Genomic DNA, 16171 nt, shown 5'->3' with positions numbered 1-16171 from the left:
AAATCTTTAAAAAAAAAAACAAACCCAAGAGTGTGGTCATTCATCCATCACTGCTCTTTGGTGAACTACCTTCTTGCCTTGCCCTTGCAGGCCCTCAGGCTTCAGGCCAAATCCCAGTCAAATGCAAAAGCCTGGAGAGCAAAGGAGTATCCATCATGTGCCTGCTCCCAAATTCACTGGGGAAGCAGAAGGGTGGGAGTGCTCTGTGCAGTGCTCCAATGCACATTTGATCTGCTGCTACAGGCACCCCCACCCCACTTCCCCCATCCCCTCTGCCCGTGCCCTCAGCACCCCTGTTTGGAAGGGAAGCTGCTCATGTGAACCCGTCTGTACAGGCAGCCACGCCCAGCACAAGGAAAGGGAGCTCAACAGCCAGCACTGCAGGGATTCCCTGTCTGCTGTCTGGAAACATCCCATATCTACAGGTAGAATAGCAAGAGAGTGAAACTGGGGCCACCAGAGCCACTGCAGGTCACTAACAACCAAACCCATGTGCATCTGACTCACTCCTGCCACGTAACAGGAGCAGAGGAGGTGAGATACAGCATCAGTGTTGAGAACTGTATCCTCCTGTAACTCCACCATCAATTTGGTGACAGGGGATCACCTTACAGGTTGGTGGAAATGAAAGCATTAACTGTACATGTCACTATTAGCACTGTAATTAGGGCTTTTAAAAAATTTCACTCCAGGCACGTGAATTTGCCTTAGCTTCCTGCTTTCCAATAACTGGAATATATAGCTGGAAATATCTGGAATTACTATCTCAGCAACTCTTCCATCTCCACGCTTGCCAGCTAGGGTTTTACATTCACTATAGCAAGCACATTTTGTATTTGTTCTGGAGAGGAGTGAAGTGTGAAACTGAAAAAAAAAAACCACAATCTCATCACACTCAAAGAGCCACGACATTTTCCTGGTACAGCCCTCTATACCAACTTGAGAACTGTCCCCAGTGAGCACAGGGAAGCAGGTCTGGCTGTGCACACGATGCAGAAGGTGGCAGTGAGGTTGTGGCTGGCACCTCTGGCTGGGTGGCAGGGGTGTGACAAGCTCCTGGGTGCCAGGCAGGAACAGTCACTCTGGTGGGTGTGTGTGAGTTGGCTCTATCTGTCCATCTCGAGTGCTGACGGTGTTGCAGTTGGGGAACAGGATTTCAGCCACAGATGCTTTACCCACAGACCAACCCAAGAAGGTGCCACGAGTGCTGCCAGGAAGCTGTGGTGACTGTCACCAGAGCTGTCACCATGCCTCTACCAGCCACAGGAGGATGGCTCAGAAGGAAACCTACCCCTGTTGGCATTTCCAGAGAATTCCAGGCTGCCCTGGACAGTTTGTACACTTGTACCTAATCAGTCAAAAAGGAGAACTGGCTCCACACAAGTGTTATCAAAACCCCAAACAAATCTCTGCAACCTTATTAAAACAAAGCCATGCAGACAAAAAACACCTTTCAGACAGACCTACACTTCAAATCAGTGTTTCTTACAGTGATAATACAAAACTGGGAGGAGTGGCTGATACACCTGAAGGCTGTGCTGCCATTCACAGGGACCTTGATAGGCTGGAGAATTGGGCACAGAGACACCCCTAATGAGGTTCTATAAGTGTAGGGTCCTGCACCTGGGGAGGAATAACCCTTAGTACCAGTACAGGTTGGGGGTGACCTCCTAGAGAACAGTTCTGCAAGAAGAACTCCACATCTGGAATACTGTGCCCAGTTCTGGGCTCCTCAGTACAAGAAAGACAAGGAGCTACTGGGGAGGGTCCAGCAGAGGTCACAAAGATGATTAAGGGACTGAAGCATCTCAGAGAAGACTGAGAAGGGATCTCATTAATGCACATAAATATCTCAAAATGCCAAGAGGATGCTGCCAGGCTCTTTTCAGTGGTGCCCAGTGATAGGACAAGGAGCAATGGCCACAAACTAAACACAAGAATTTCCACTTCAACATGGGGAAGAACTTCCTTATGTTGAGGAGGGCAGAGCACTTTAACAGTTGCCCAGGGAGGTTGAGGAGTCTCCCTCTCTGGAGACATTCCAAATCCACCTGGACATGTTCTTGTGTCACCTGCTCCAGGTGACCCCGCCTTGGCAGGGGGGTTGGACTGGATGATCTCCAGAGGTCCCTTCCAGCCCTAACAATTCTGTGATTCTGTATTCCTACTCACACCTCAAGTCCAACACAGTAAAGCAGCTTTGCTGCAAGTTCAACTCATAGAACATGTCCACATTCACCTTATCCTCTTCCACAGGTACTGAAATTGGAAATTTTGCAGACACCAAGTGAAGCTTTTGAATGTCACATATATTTGACCTTATTTTTGGGCTAATGCTCACTTATGGAAATGCCATGCTAAGTGTTATTATCTTGTAAAAATAAAGGGAAACTTACAGGAAACAGACATCCCATCTTATGGAAGACACTTTCACTACAGTATAACCTTACAGCTCCCCGGAGCTTAGGAAAGAAAATAATTCCTCAAGTTAAGTGTTTATGTTTATAATCATATTAATCTGCAAGATAGGCAGCTGGTTCCAGTGCTCAAAACCTTCACTAATCATCACAGCTTAGTGATGAACATGAACACAGAGGAACAGTCTATCTTCCCAAATCCAAACTGGCATAACCATTTTATCCACGTTCCTGAAATCCCAGCTTTCGGGAAGAACTGATTCAGGAGAAACAATCTGCTTTCATTTCACAACTGCCCATACTGCACTGAGACAGTGAACAGACATCTCTCACATTCAGGTATAACTGAGTACAACAGGTAGAAAAGAATCAGTTGATTAACATAAGGAGGATCTCAAAACTCACACTACGCAAACCAGAGTCCTTGGAGTCCCCTGAGCCACAGTGCTGGTGACAAAAATACTGCTGCAAAAAGCAATTACCATTAATAAAGAGCAATCTTTCTAATTCACTGTGAAATAAACTGAAATGAAAGGCATTACTAATTTGTCCTTCCAGTGCTGCCTTGCATCAGAATCAAGACAGTGATACCATCACCCTCCAGCACTAAAAGCTGTTTCCAACAACTCAAATATACTCAGAGTAATTAAAGAACACAATGTGCTGAAACCTTCAGTACTTCAATAATAGCACTTTTCACTAACAGGTTGAGGCAGAAACATCAGCTATTTTTGAACTGAAGCTCTGAAACAGTACCTACTCATGATACATTTAAAACAGTGGCCCAGCCCTGGTTCAATAGAAAAAATCCTGTTGACTTCAAAGGAGAAGCACTGACCTAGAGAAGTTGCAAAAAACACAAAACACTTTAGTCCTACAAAATCCATATGAACTAATCTTGCTAAAACGTTTCTGAAAGAGCAAGGAAAACAGTCTTTGAACACAAAAACAAGCTTGAAGAAGAAAGGCACCATTTACCTGGAGAAGGAAGAAGTGAAGGGCCATACTGAAAGCCAAGATGTCAGTTAAACACAGAAACACTAAGAGCCAGGTCTGTTAATGACAGGAGACTGCCCAGGGAGGCAGTGGAGCCCCAGCACTGGAATTGTTAATGGTGGGATGGGTAAAGCACCTGCCAGAAAGGCACAGGTGCCTCCCAGCAGCAGACAGGTCAGAGAGGATCCCCTCCAACCTTCTCACCTACAGGGAACTTGAAGAGAGCTGCCCTGCAGAAAGACCACAGCAGATGCAGCACAGCACAGGGGGACTGTTCCCCACCCACGAGAGCATTGGATTGAAACGACACAACTGAAAAAGAAGAGGGGCAACCTGGTCCAGTGGGGAGGGCACTGGGGTGTGAGCTGGGGAGCCAGAGCTCAGGCTGAAAGCTGTACCTGAGGGGCCAGGGCCCATCACCCACACAGCAGCTCTGCCCCTCTCAGCCTTCATCTACTCCAGCTTTCCCACAGAGGGTTGTGATGACTTAAACCCTAATGGTTTTTTATTTTTCTAATTTTGTAAGCCTTATAAGTTTTATAGGTAATAGAAGTAGATTTTAGAAACAACCCCTTTCTCCCTCCTCCCCGTAGCACCCCTTAGTTTATACATTCCTTAATCCTCTCACCCCATTCCATACCCCCCATATCAACCCTATTCCCGTATCCAGTAGAAAATGTTTAGTCTCTTAGTCAAGGCAAGCCTGTCTTGTTTGGGGAACGCTTGTATCTTGGCCTAAACTGCAGGACAGAGTCAAGGAACTGGGTGACTCTGCTCTCTGTACCCCGAAGATGATGAAGGATGATGAAGAGGGGGTCCCAAAAAGCCCCCCGACCCAATTCCAGGAGGTGGGCCAGGGGGTGGACCAGGCCAAAAGTTATAGGGTGGACACACTTGGGATTGGCCAGATAATGTTATAAATGTAACATCTCGGGCACAGCCCGGGGCGCGCGTCGTTTACCATCTCTTGCCTTGGCACAATTAAACCCTTTCTTATCTCACCCCAACTAACGGCTCCTGGATTTTTTTTTTCTAAGCACCAGCTGAGCAGGCATCAGTTGCTCTGAGGGCACGGGTTGGGTGAGGGTGACAGTGAGCACAGAACCTCTGTGCGTCAGCACAACAAACACGCTGAGAATACCTCAAGAAGTGTGGCTGCCCGTAAACTCTCACAGCCCTGGAGACACGTTCAACAGCGCTTTAGAGCAGATGGAGTGGGTGGAAGGAAGGGGAGGGTGGCACACCACATTTGGGGCACAGTTACTCAAATCTAGCTTATTGATGGCTCACAGTCAAAGCATTTTGAAAGCATATGGGATCAATACTCCAACCAGCACAGCCCACGAGAGGGGACTCCTGTGAGAAGGGGGCCTCTCGCACAGATCACCGAAAATCACAGCAGACAAAATTAATTCTCATAATGTCACACAGGATTTCAGCACAGGAGACATATGGGAGTGGTAATCAGCCAAACAGTAAAACCACCAGTGGAGTTTCTAAGAATTACAACTGACTGGGGGGGACTGTGTACCCAAAATCAAGTTCTGGGTTTGGGCCCAGAGAGAAAGATGTGTTGGGCCACAGGATGGAAACTGGGGAACACTTGAAAGATCAGTTCACATTTTGTACAGACAAGCAAAAGGGTAACCCCAATCAAAAAAGCTATCTCCAGGGTTTTAAAAGGGTTAATTTCACATAACTGAAGAAAATTTTACTGAACTAATTGGAAGAGAAAATGTACAGAGAAAAAAAAAACAGGACTGAAAATAGACAGTTCTTTAAAAGGAATTCATTAGAAGGCTGAAAATTCATGTTTCTGTGAGAGGGCTGTTTTAACTAAGCCCCTGCTGATCAGGAACTGTATAGGTCAGACTAGACGTTCACAGCTAAATTTTTTAATTGTGACATAGGAAATGCTATTTTTAAGTCATCCAGGAAATGAGGAGAAATTGTGCATTTGCATCAGACAAAAGAAAAAGGAGATATTAAATGACATTTCCTTGGGTTGAACACGTAAGTCAGACCACTCAGCCCATTTGCACCCACAAGCCCTACGAAGTTTTGGCTCCCCAATGTGCAGTAACATTCCAGAAACCTGGAGGGAGGCCAGTGTGCCCCTCCAAAGACACGTGCTGCACACACAGGCAGGAAAGACAGCTGGGGCAATGTAAGTTTGGTAAGACTTTTGTTGACTGGATAACCACTCTGAACAACAAATAAGGATTTCACAGCTTCAATACTGCGAACAACAGGTAGAATAAAACTGGTGATAGGTCTAAAAGAGGTTATTGGAGAATAAAGATTGAGTAATGTTATTATACACCCTCAGAGACCAGTTTTAGCCCCAACACTGGTCAACATCTCAATCTAGAAACAAATATAAAAATGATCCATTAAACCTGGCAGACTAGCCAAGCAACAAATGACAAGGACAGTGCAGGCAGGGAGTGTGCTCTGGCTCCCTGGGCAGGCAGGGCCCGTCCAGGTGAGATGTGCTGCACTGCAACCACGCCAGAATTCCTGCATCCGAGAACCAGGAATGCAAACACTGCTGTCAGGAATGCACCAAACTTTGACACTGCAAGGGATGATGAGGTCAGAGCAGGTAAGCAACTATGCAAAGACCAGGGATAAGAGGGCTAATGTGATTATGGGATGTGCAGAAGGAGAAACAGAGCAGGACTCTGCAGGAGATTTTACCTCCATATACTGTGTATGGTTTTAAAATTATACTTAAATTCTATAGCATACTTAGAGACTGAAAAGACTGGTTTAGACTGGGGAAAATACTCAGTGAGGAACTTAAAAAGCTTTATCTGCTTAGTTTATCAAAAGGTAAATTTAGGTGATGGTTCTCAGTGTGAACTGAACTTTTGTCTCAAGACAAAAAAGCAGAGGTACCAATGAAACCCTTAACAGAGCCAGCTTTAGCTATAAACTTCTCACAACTGAAGCTAGATAAATTCAAGGAAGTAATAAAGTGTGACTTTTCCCAACAATAGAGGCAATTAACCTTTAGTTTAATAATGGTACAAGCAGTGCAAAGTAAAAGTAATGAGTTTTCAGTGTTATAAGACTTTACATTAAAAGTGGATACCGCATAAATTATTTGCTTCAGGTAAATGGAAGTTTCTGGGTCTGGGCAAAATTGCACAGCTTATTGCATGAGATTTGCCAGGATCATCTTCCAGTTTTTAACTCAACATATTTATAATAATACAGGAAAAGAGCAGCACAATCTATTGCTGTCAGTAACATCTGCAAAACTGCTCTTTGTTGGGGTAAGGGTGACAGATAATAACTCAGTCTTGCATCTGAAGTGTCAAATGCATTCCACAACTAAGGCAAATCAAAGCCCCAGCCTCCCTTGGCTCCCCAGACAACTTACTCCGAGATGTGTACGAAGATGTCTGGCCCTCCATCTGCAGGGGTGATGAAACCATGGCCTTTGGAGCGACAGAAGCACTTACAGACACCTTTGTAGATGGGACCCTCCGATGCCCTCACAGTTCTGCAGAAGGAAGCACAGGAAGAGCAGGTTATTGCTGAGCACAGCTCCAGGTGTGTCAGACAGAGCAAACAGGCAAAAGGGCACAATGGGCCAAACGCTCCCAGCGAGCAAACTCCTCTGCAGGAACTGCTGAATTCTCATTTTCATACACTGCACATGCTTTGCCTGTGGCCTTCTTAAGGGAGATAAAGAAGAGGAAGGTGTTTCCTTGCACTATAATCCATCAGTTGCCATCTTGAATTCACCTGCTCTGTCGCTGTGCCACGTTTTCTTTCAGACACAACACTAACTGTGCACCTCTCTCACCTTTCCTGAGTTTGGGAGTACCAGTGTGCCCCAGAGCGTTGTGCTTTCACATATTTCACAGTGAGTGTGTGCATGTAGGATGGAGAGAGCGCAGTGCACAGAGACATGTACAGTGTGTCCACACACCCCACTCAGATCCTGCCAGACTGGGATGCACTGAAGCCAACATTTCACCTCCCAGTGACTCCAGCAGGCTGTGAAGCCAAACTGGTGTGTGCATAACACCAAGACTCCAGGCTGAACTCCTCCACTGTCACAGGAGCTGTATTTTAAAATGAGATTTGCAGACCAAGCTTTAGGATGACTCACTGCCATCAAGAAAAGGGACTTGTGTGAAAAATGACCCACCTGAAAAGTGTGTGATTAAATTATTTTCCCCATCAAATACACTGAGTGGAACATCCAGGGATCCAAACTCACTCAAACACTTTCTTTAATGAAGCCAACTGTTTTACACATCTTACAGAGTCTACACTGAGGAGTTACTAGATCAGGACTTTCTCATGCCACGAGTATCAGTAGGTTGCTCCCATGTGAGAGGAGGATTTTGGTACAATTCTTCTGACTCGGTAAGTGACTGTGTTGCCATTTGGTTACCTGCATCATGGCAACTTTGACATCACTTCCCAAATGTTCAAATTTGCTTAAATAAAGCTAAAATAAAATTGTTCACGAAAAAAGTGGTAAGCTCTGTTCCTTAAGTCAAACTAATGCTAAAAAATAATACAGTTAAAAGAGCTAAAGAGAAATCTCCATTAAATCACTTCATTTCCAGCTCTATAAAGCTGTCAGAGCACCTGACCTCACAAGTGCTTGTTACACAGAAAAGCACTCGCTGTCCTAAACAAGCCATTAAAGTTCAATTGCATCTTTCAAGGAGATAAAGCACTGTGGGGGATGAGGCCCCACACTTCCAATGAACCAAAATTAAATAATCCCACTGAATAATAAGCTACTGTCTGTCACATTCATCTTTTCTATACAACTGTGGGGCCAGAGCTCACCTAGAGCTCCCCTTGTTTAAAGAGGACACACACAAAAAAATTCAGAGCTATTCTGATTTTCAGGGCAAACAAATACAGCAAGAATCCTACACTAATTAATGATTAAAGAACTGCGGAAGCCAAATAATAAATTCTTTCATTTTGTAAGAACCAGACTAAGATTAACAGCTGAGAAGACTTACAAAGAGTTCATTATTAACACAGCACTGAGACAAGCTAGCTTGGACTTGCTTTTCAAGGGCAACCCCAATTATTAAGTCAATTATGTTCCTTTTAGCAATCTACTTCCATTAGAAATTTCAGGGCATTTGAAGGCTTTTGGAACTGACAACATATAAACTTTTCTTCTGCTGCTGCTGCTACTTTCTGCCTCATTTTAAATACAGAAGTAATAATATGAAGCATCACTGAGATTATTATTTAAATCCACATGGATCACTCTGGAAGAAAAGAGCTGGGTAACGCTGCAAAAGCAAAAAGGAAAAAGCCACCAGAAAAAACTCTCTCCAGATAAAGTGGCACAAAGCAGGTTGGCTGTGGGGCTGAGCTCTTACTGCCACAGTGCTTCACTCAGCACTGCCAGACCTCCCTTACACTGACTGGCTGAATTGCAAGGATTCACCACAGCTCCATACAATGCCCTCAGACCCTGATTCGAAGGCTCAGAGATTCACAAAGCAGCCCACGTTGCCTTCTGCAGGTCAGCCCCTCACTGGGAGGGCCATCACAGGCATTGGGAATTCTCTGCAATGGCCAAACCTTGCAACACCATCCTCTGCTGCTGTTGGAGGAGTCCCCTTCAGACAGGACTTCCTGGAGCCTGCACAGCACCACGGGGCCACAGGAAAGCCCAGGGGGAGGCAGCTCAGCTGGATCACTACCTCAAATAACTACAAATGCAACAAACCTCATCTCATTTTATGGAAAATCTCATTGAAGAAACCATCAGAGACAGAGATCAGGGTTCATACCTTGAAAATCAATATATTCCTTTACAGGTCTGTTTGAACAATCTTAAGATGGATATATGAAAGACGGACAGGAAAAGGAAACAAGGAAGCACTTTCCTCTGGAAAGTGATGGAGCATCCCTAAAATGGAACCTGGATGAGGTGTCAGGAGTAAAAGAACTAAAACTTCCAGTGAGGTCTGATCCAGTGCTTCAGGGGCAGTGAGGAGAGAGGTCATGACAAAAAAAGGTCTGGATCTAAGGAAGAAACACCAACAGGACCCTGTCCCAAGAGCCACAACCCAATGTCTGAAGTGACGCAAAGCTTCAGATAAGAACTACGTTTTGAAAATTCCCAGTGTACTTTCCCCTCCCTGTAAAACTCTGGTCTTAAAGAGTGCAAGAGACTTTGTACATCCTTTACCAAAGCAGAGCACTGAAAAACTACAGGAGATTTGAACTGGAAGTCAAGTGGCATCAGAATTTTTTTGAGAAGAGACAACAGTAAAACACCAGAGCATCTTCCAGATGCAAACAACCACCTCCCCCATCCCCCCGACTGCCTTCCCTGATCGTTCTGCCCGAGGGCAGTGGTTTGTTTGTGTCAGTGAAAGGCAGGTTTCCCCGTACTCACGCAGAAAACGTCCTGGTCCGTCGGGTGGGCAGCGGGCTGGGGATGAGGTACCTCATGGGCGACGGGGAGCGGTCCCTCGCCCTGCGGCTCTCGGGCAGATGGAGAGAACCGGGAGAGGGTGGAGAGGCAGGGGACTGCTGGGAGGCGGATGAAGTGGGCTCAGAAGACATTCCTGATGCCTGGGAAAAGCCTGGGGAGAGGAAGAGATCTAACTTAGCCCAAAATGGGAATTGTCATAAAAGTCACAAATTCTTCAGAAGATGGTTTTGTAAGAGCATGACTCACTTCCTGCCGACGTACACACGGACACAGTTGCACCAAAAGCTCCTGCTCTGTATCAGTGAGTTCATGGTTTTTAGAATTCATTTGTTTTTAAATGTCACAGCTTTTGTCAGCTGTACTAGGAAGCTCCACTGAAAACAGATTACTCCACAATTAACGTGTTTGCTTACTCCTGCCTCACCCACGGGCAGTGGCTCCCGATGTAGAGCTCAGCCCCAGCACGAGGTACTGGTGTGCCCCGCACAGCTCCCACACGGGTGGGGTTTGACCACTGACAGCACAGAGGAGCCTCCCGCATCTGCACACATTACAAGCAGGAATCACTTGAAGAGGAAATGCTGAGATAAAGGCTGCACCTCCACTGCTAGAAGTTGGTTTCCTGGTGCCATCACCGATTAACACAGCTCTGCCAGCTCGTAACACCTTCAGCCTGACTGCAAGAAGAGAGTCACGTAAGTGCTCCTTAATTCAGTTCAGACTGAGTCAGACGGGTAATTTACTCTGCCAAGGACAGGAACACAGACAAAGCTGGGAGGCAGTGGCTGACCATGAAGAGGTGACCCCTCCCACCTGGAGGGATCTGGCACACCCAGCAACCTCCCTGAGTCTGCTACAATCTCCCAGGAACTGCGAAGCCAATAGTCCAGATCTGCATTCAGAACTCCTGCAGCCTCAGGTTTGCTCTTATTCAGGTCCTACAGCAGAGGAGGGAGAAGATCCCCTTCTCAGCACACCACCAGCAATATGTGTCTCATCACACAACAAACAGAACTCACAGAATCCATGGAAAGAGAAAGATAAGGAACAGCAGCACTTCTATGCAGATAAATGCGTGACTTACAGGTGCAGCAGTGACAAAAATAAGAGGAATCAATCAGCACTGCTCTGTTATTACAATACAAGTCCCCATCCACACTGGAAGGAGAATAAGATGTACAAAAATAACCAATAACCCACTACACTCTTACTTAGGAAGACTAAAAATATCTGGTTATCTGGATGAGTTAGCAAAAAAACTGTGGCGATCTGGGTCAAGAAAATATCATGAAGGCAAGAAAAGTTGCTTTTAAGACCAATGGTTTAATTGAACTTAAATCTCTCACATCCATTATGCACCCTCCTTTTGACACCCACACACCCCAGCCCATGAATTATGGAGAGGATCCTTCACATGCCATTTGAGAGATGCAGCCCTCTTGTCAATGACAAATTCATATTATTTCTTCCTGAAACTAAGAACTAAAATTAAAAGGGCCTCTTAAGAATGAAGTCACCAGGGAACAAAGGCTTTTGTCTTTAATTGCTCGGGGTGCTGAGAAGATAGAAGTGGATAGTCATGTTCCCTCCTGTACCAGCTTGAGCTTTCCACACTGTTCTCAAGAGCAACAACTCAGCTGAGAACAAAACCCCAGCTTTAAGGAAGTCATTTCAAATATGGATGGCATTTGTCACCCATGAGCTAATGCCCTGCTCAGTGTCACAGCACAGTGTTCAGCTGAGACCGAGATGATAACACCAATGGCTTGGAATTTTCCAAACTTCCTCCAGAGAGGCCTCCTGTGCTGGCTGGTACTGAGGAAGTCTCCTGGGCTTTCTAAAGACCTCTCCTTTGGGTGCTTTGCTTTCAAAGAATGCATGTTTGACATACGAGGACTATAGCCCTGATAAGTCATAGGAAAACTAAGAGCAAAAAATTAAAGCCTCATTCTGATAACTCAGCACACATGGTCCGGCCTCTGCACAAGTGAAAATGCAGCTTTCAGAATCACATGCTTTCTCTCCTCATCTAAATATAAACCAGCTTGTCAGGTGACAAGCAAAATGCAAAGCATTCACCCATCCACTGCAATACAACCACAAAGTACTGCCCATCCCCTTCCTCAAACAAGGGTAGAGAGGCAGAATTTTCCCTCCTTTCTTTAAAACACAGATGAACCGCAAAAATATTTACAAATAAAGAAGTCTAAATGGAGTTAGAAGAGTGCTAACGTACGTTATTGTTCCCATTTATATTATTTTTGTGCCCTTTGCCCTGTAAACATAAAATAACACAGCGATGTAGAACATTCGGTACCATTTCATTGTACAAATACCCTTTTTGTTCTCTGCCCACAGCCAAGGTAGATGAATAGCCTCGACCCTCATAATTTCTATTACACGAGTCCTAAACCGTGATCAGAGCTGGGTGAGGGCTGACACAAACGCTCACAGCTGGAGGCAGCCACAGCAGCCACGCTTCACTTCACACCCGCCACAGCCAGCGAGGGCAGCTCGGAGAGCAGGGGAGGCAGAGCAGCAGCCAGAGGAAGCCTGTGGCTCCCCTGCAGCTCAGCTACACTCTGCATTGGCACATCTGTTGTATCACTGCAGGGGCGAGGGCACTGGCACATCCCTTTGCCCCTTGGGCTTCTCTGACCATTGCAAAAATCAGACACAATGAAAAGGACTGGAGACTGAATGGCCAAGTTTTATGGGATGTGTAGGGCGGGATGGCAGCAGCTCCCGGCTCCTGCCGGTACCTCACTCTTCTCAGTGAGAAGAGCACTTCATCCCAGCCTTTTCAAAGGCAAAGGTGGAGTTTGGCTGTTTTGGTTTGTGCTGGTATGGCCACTTCCTGATGTTGTTCACATCCCTTCTGAAGGAGCAGAGCTCTCCCCAGCCTGCAGGCACAGCCAGAGGCACTCGGAGGCTGGGCAGTGTTGATGTGGGAACCCCACAGCAAACAGTCACACCAAACCAAAACCCAGGCCCCAACTCTCCCAGCCTTCCTCTTCATGAATGCTTTGCCTTTCCGAATGCTGTTACTGGCAGTCTTCAAAGATGCTTTCCAGATGCTCTCCTGGGTCCTGAACTGACCCTGGGACTCAGACAGCTGCCTACCTGTCCCTTCTCAGCACCCATGAATTCCTTCCCCTCCTTGTGACCAGCTGAACAAACCCACTTTCTTACATCTCTCACAATTCCCATCACCTCCCAAGCCTGCTTCCATGAGTTACCCCCATCCCTCCAGTCCAGCCACCACTCTCCACTTTGCCATGCAAAGGAAAGCATCCCATGAACCCCAGAGAGCACCAGAGGTGCTCCCTGCCCTGAGCTCCCCAGGAGCCTCCTGCTGCCCTTGTGAAGGCAGCCAGCACTTCATAGCAGCAAACCAGAGCTCCTGAAAGCTCCAGCAGTGTGAGATTCCAGCTATGCCAAACATGAGGGACAGTACAGACAGTATCTCTCTTCTGCCTGAGCCAGCAAAACATTTGCCTGTGGGTATTTACAGAATGAATGTAACATGACGTAAGGCGGTGATGTTTTCAGGCTCTTCAGGAAACTCCAACCACGTGCCACATCACCCTTCAACTTATTGAACTTCCCGTATTTCAACATCCATCATTATCTTTTTCCAACATGATTTTTTTTTAATTTTTATGTTTACGAATGCACCGAACTAAAATATAAATAAAATAAATCACTCTGGCATCATGGAAACAATAGACTAATTTAACATTTCAAGGCAAAAAATATCTTTTTTTACCACGCTTTTTTGAGAACGATTGGCCAAAGTGTACAGAAAGAGACCCCAAAATGTCATCTGTAACAGGTGACCTACAAAGCACCTGTAACAAGTGAACTACAAAGAGCACAATACGTGCAGGAGGAATTCCTGAAATTGTCCATGAAATATAGCAAAAAAACCCTACTGAAGTTATTAAGGTTGGGGGTATATAAATGCCATCATAATTTCTCCATATATGTATACATCCTATTCATCTTTAAGTCTATTCCATACCTCTAAAAATACCCTAAAAATAGCAGTTTTGGGGAAGTTATCCATTTTGACCAGCACAACGCTATCACAGAACTCCTGCCTCATTTTTAATTAATGCAAATTCCTGGAAAAAGAAGTCCAAGTGGATATGGCAGGGTGACAGACTCCAAGAAATCTGTCTACCAACAGTTTCTTTTTCACACAACAAACTGTGAGACCTCCAGTGAGCGGGCACAGAGCTCGTCCCCAGGGAACACTGCTCTGAAGGAAATGCTCCTTCTGGCCTCCTTAGCCTGGAGGAGCTGCTTTCAGAAGGTACCACAATGGTCCATGAACAGGACAGCACTAGTTACACTTGCCTGGAAAACGAGGTCTTTCCTCAAAGGCAGAGCAAGGTTCCTGTACCCCAAGAGCAGCCACTTTCAGATGGGTTTTGCTGCCAGTGAGCTCTTTCATTTCAACCTCTAAAAGGAATGTGGACACCTGAAATTTTGATTGCTTTCTGGGCTTTCCCTGGATTCAGAAACACCACCAGAAACTCTTTTTAAATGACTCGCTTTCAAATGTTCTGGTTTCCAAATTTATTCTGCGCAGCTGCATTTCTTTCCTTCTCCTAAGGATGCCATGCAAATAAACTCCTCAGCTTCACCTGCCCTTCTGCTGACACCTACAAACTCCTCTCAGCAGGAGCAAAAACATGGCCCCTTGCTCTCATCTGCTGAGAGAGTGAAGGCACTGAGACCCTCTGCTCCCTGCACTACCTTGCCCTGCTCAAGGTGAGGATCTGAGGGTGCTTGGCTCCCAAGGGTTGTACAGCAGCTCCCTGGCACCTCTCTGAGACACCTGAGCACCAGGCACAGCACTGCTCCTACCTGCAGTTTCCTCCCAAAGCACTTTCTGGCACTTGGACCCTGGTGCACAATGGCTCCAGCCCCGCAGAGCATCCCAGAGCTCCTCCTGCGTCACAGAGTTCAGCTCTTACAAAACACATGCAGTTACGAAACAGCGGGTTCCAAGAGCTTCCCCTTCCAGCTTAGTTTGCATGACTAACTTTCCACAATTAATACTGGTATTTCAATTAACACAAACTCAGAGGAGTTGCAACATGCATGTGACATGTCAACACGGGGGATTATGGTACAAACATTACGCCCTTGGAGGCTGCAGAGGAGTGCCCACATACTGGAGTGATCTGGTGGTTAATGGAGACCAGGACATTGCCCAACCATGTCCAGTAAAAGCCTAATTATAAGGCAGAAAAAATATAAGGAAAATTCCCACTGCTTGTCAGTGCATACAAATTAATTTGGATTAAAACAGGATTGAGTTTAAATAGCAGCAGTCACTTCCAAGCAGTCTCAGCAGTGAACTCCTTGTCCCCAAATGCTGTGGGTGCCCTTCTGCTCCTATAGTGAGCAGTGTGATGTGTCTGAAGGAAATGCTGCCCAAGCAGCAGAGACCCCAGAAAGGGGTGGGAGGGAAACTAAGTCATCAGCAGCCTATATAGTACATTGAGAAAGATGAGGACTTCCTACAGTCCTGTATTTTCCACGATTCATGCAAGCTGACAGGTACACTTACAACAACAACAAAAGGTTTAGGTTAAGGAACTAAGTGGATAAGTTAGGTACGAGTTTCAATTGGTTTACAGTTATACTGAAGGGTACATGGCAATACTCTGTGGCTCATTTTATTAAAAATACAGAGGAATCAAGATCCTCTCTCAGTGGAAATCCAGTATTTTCCATGATTGATGCTGCATAAACTTATTCTCTCAACTGCCTGGAATGGAGCTAGCCAGGGTCCTCCCCTTTTAAGCAAACACAGGAGGCTGTGATTGCCTGTAGTGTGTTGGCTGCTGTGGGGACAGTGCTCACCAGGGTCTGCCCAAAGGCAGAGCCTGCACAGTGACATCAGAAGGACCATGTTTCATCCCACCTCCTGGAAAAAAGTACTTCAGTGAGAGCAGTACACACCAGCACCCAGTGGTCAGGTAAGTTCCTTGGGACAATGCTGGGAAAGGCACAGAGCTGTCCCAAGACCAGCACGCCTCCCCTCACACTCTCACAGGAGAAGTCCAAGACTTCCCCAGCTCTTTTTTTTTTTTAAAGAACTCTCCCCAGCTCATGGCGAGCCTGGACAAGCAATGACAGGTTCCAGACGCCCCCTCCTCTTCCCAGACAAGGATGAAGATGGTGGTTGAAGATGATAGTGATAATTAGTGCATGCTAATCAGGTGCACGTGTTGCCCAGTGACTTAAGTTCCTGTGCACATACAGTACTGGCTAATGTCATCAAGTATTTAAATGACTG

At 46.0% G+C, this 16171-nt stretch overlaps 1 protein-coding gene across 3 annotated transcripts in view; it reads right to left on the bottom strand.

Moving 5' to 3' along the window:
- CARHSP1 (calcium regulated heat stable protein 1) overlaps positions 1-16171 on the bottom strand; it is a 38134-nt gene that overhangs the window by 8681 nt on the left and 13282 nt on the right. For 2 of the 3 annotated variants that reach the window (XM_027684051.1, XM_027684050.1), the window contains exons 2-3: positions 9817-10006; positions 6802-6924 (exon numbers count right to left, since the gene is read on the bottom strand). In XM_027684051.1, the coding sequence (XP_027539852.1) occupies positions 6802-6924; positions 9817-9986 (293 nt within the window). In that variant the 5' untranslated portion in view covers positions 9987-10006. Of the gene's footprint in view, positions 1-6801; positions 6925-9816; positions 10029-10101; positions 10198-16171 lie in introns of those variants that run through there. The other variant, XM_027684049.1, reaches the window with a different exon arrangement.

This window comes from Neopelma chrysocephalum, unplaced genomic scaffold, assembly GCF_003984885.1.
Source record: "Neopelma chrysocephalum unplaced genomic scaffold, ASM398488v2 Primary Assembly neopelma1_65b, whole genome shotgun sequence".
Classification (NCBI taxonomy): Eukaryota; Metazoa; Chordata; class Aves; order Passeriformes; family Pipridae; genus Neopelma; species Neopelma chrysocephalum.
The sequence above is the reverse complement of the archived record's forward strand: the minus strand, read 5'-3'. Positions and strand labels throughout refer to the sequence as shown.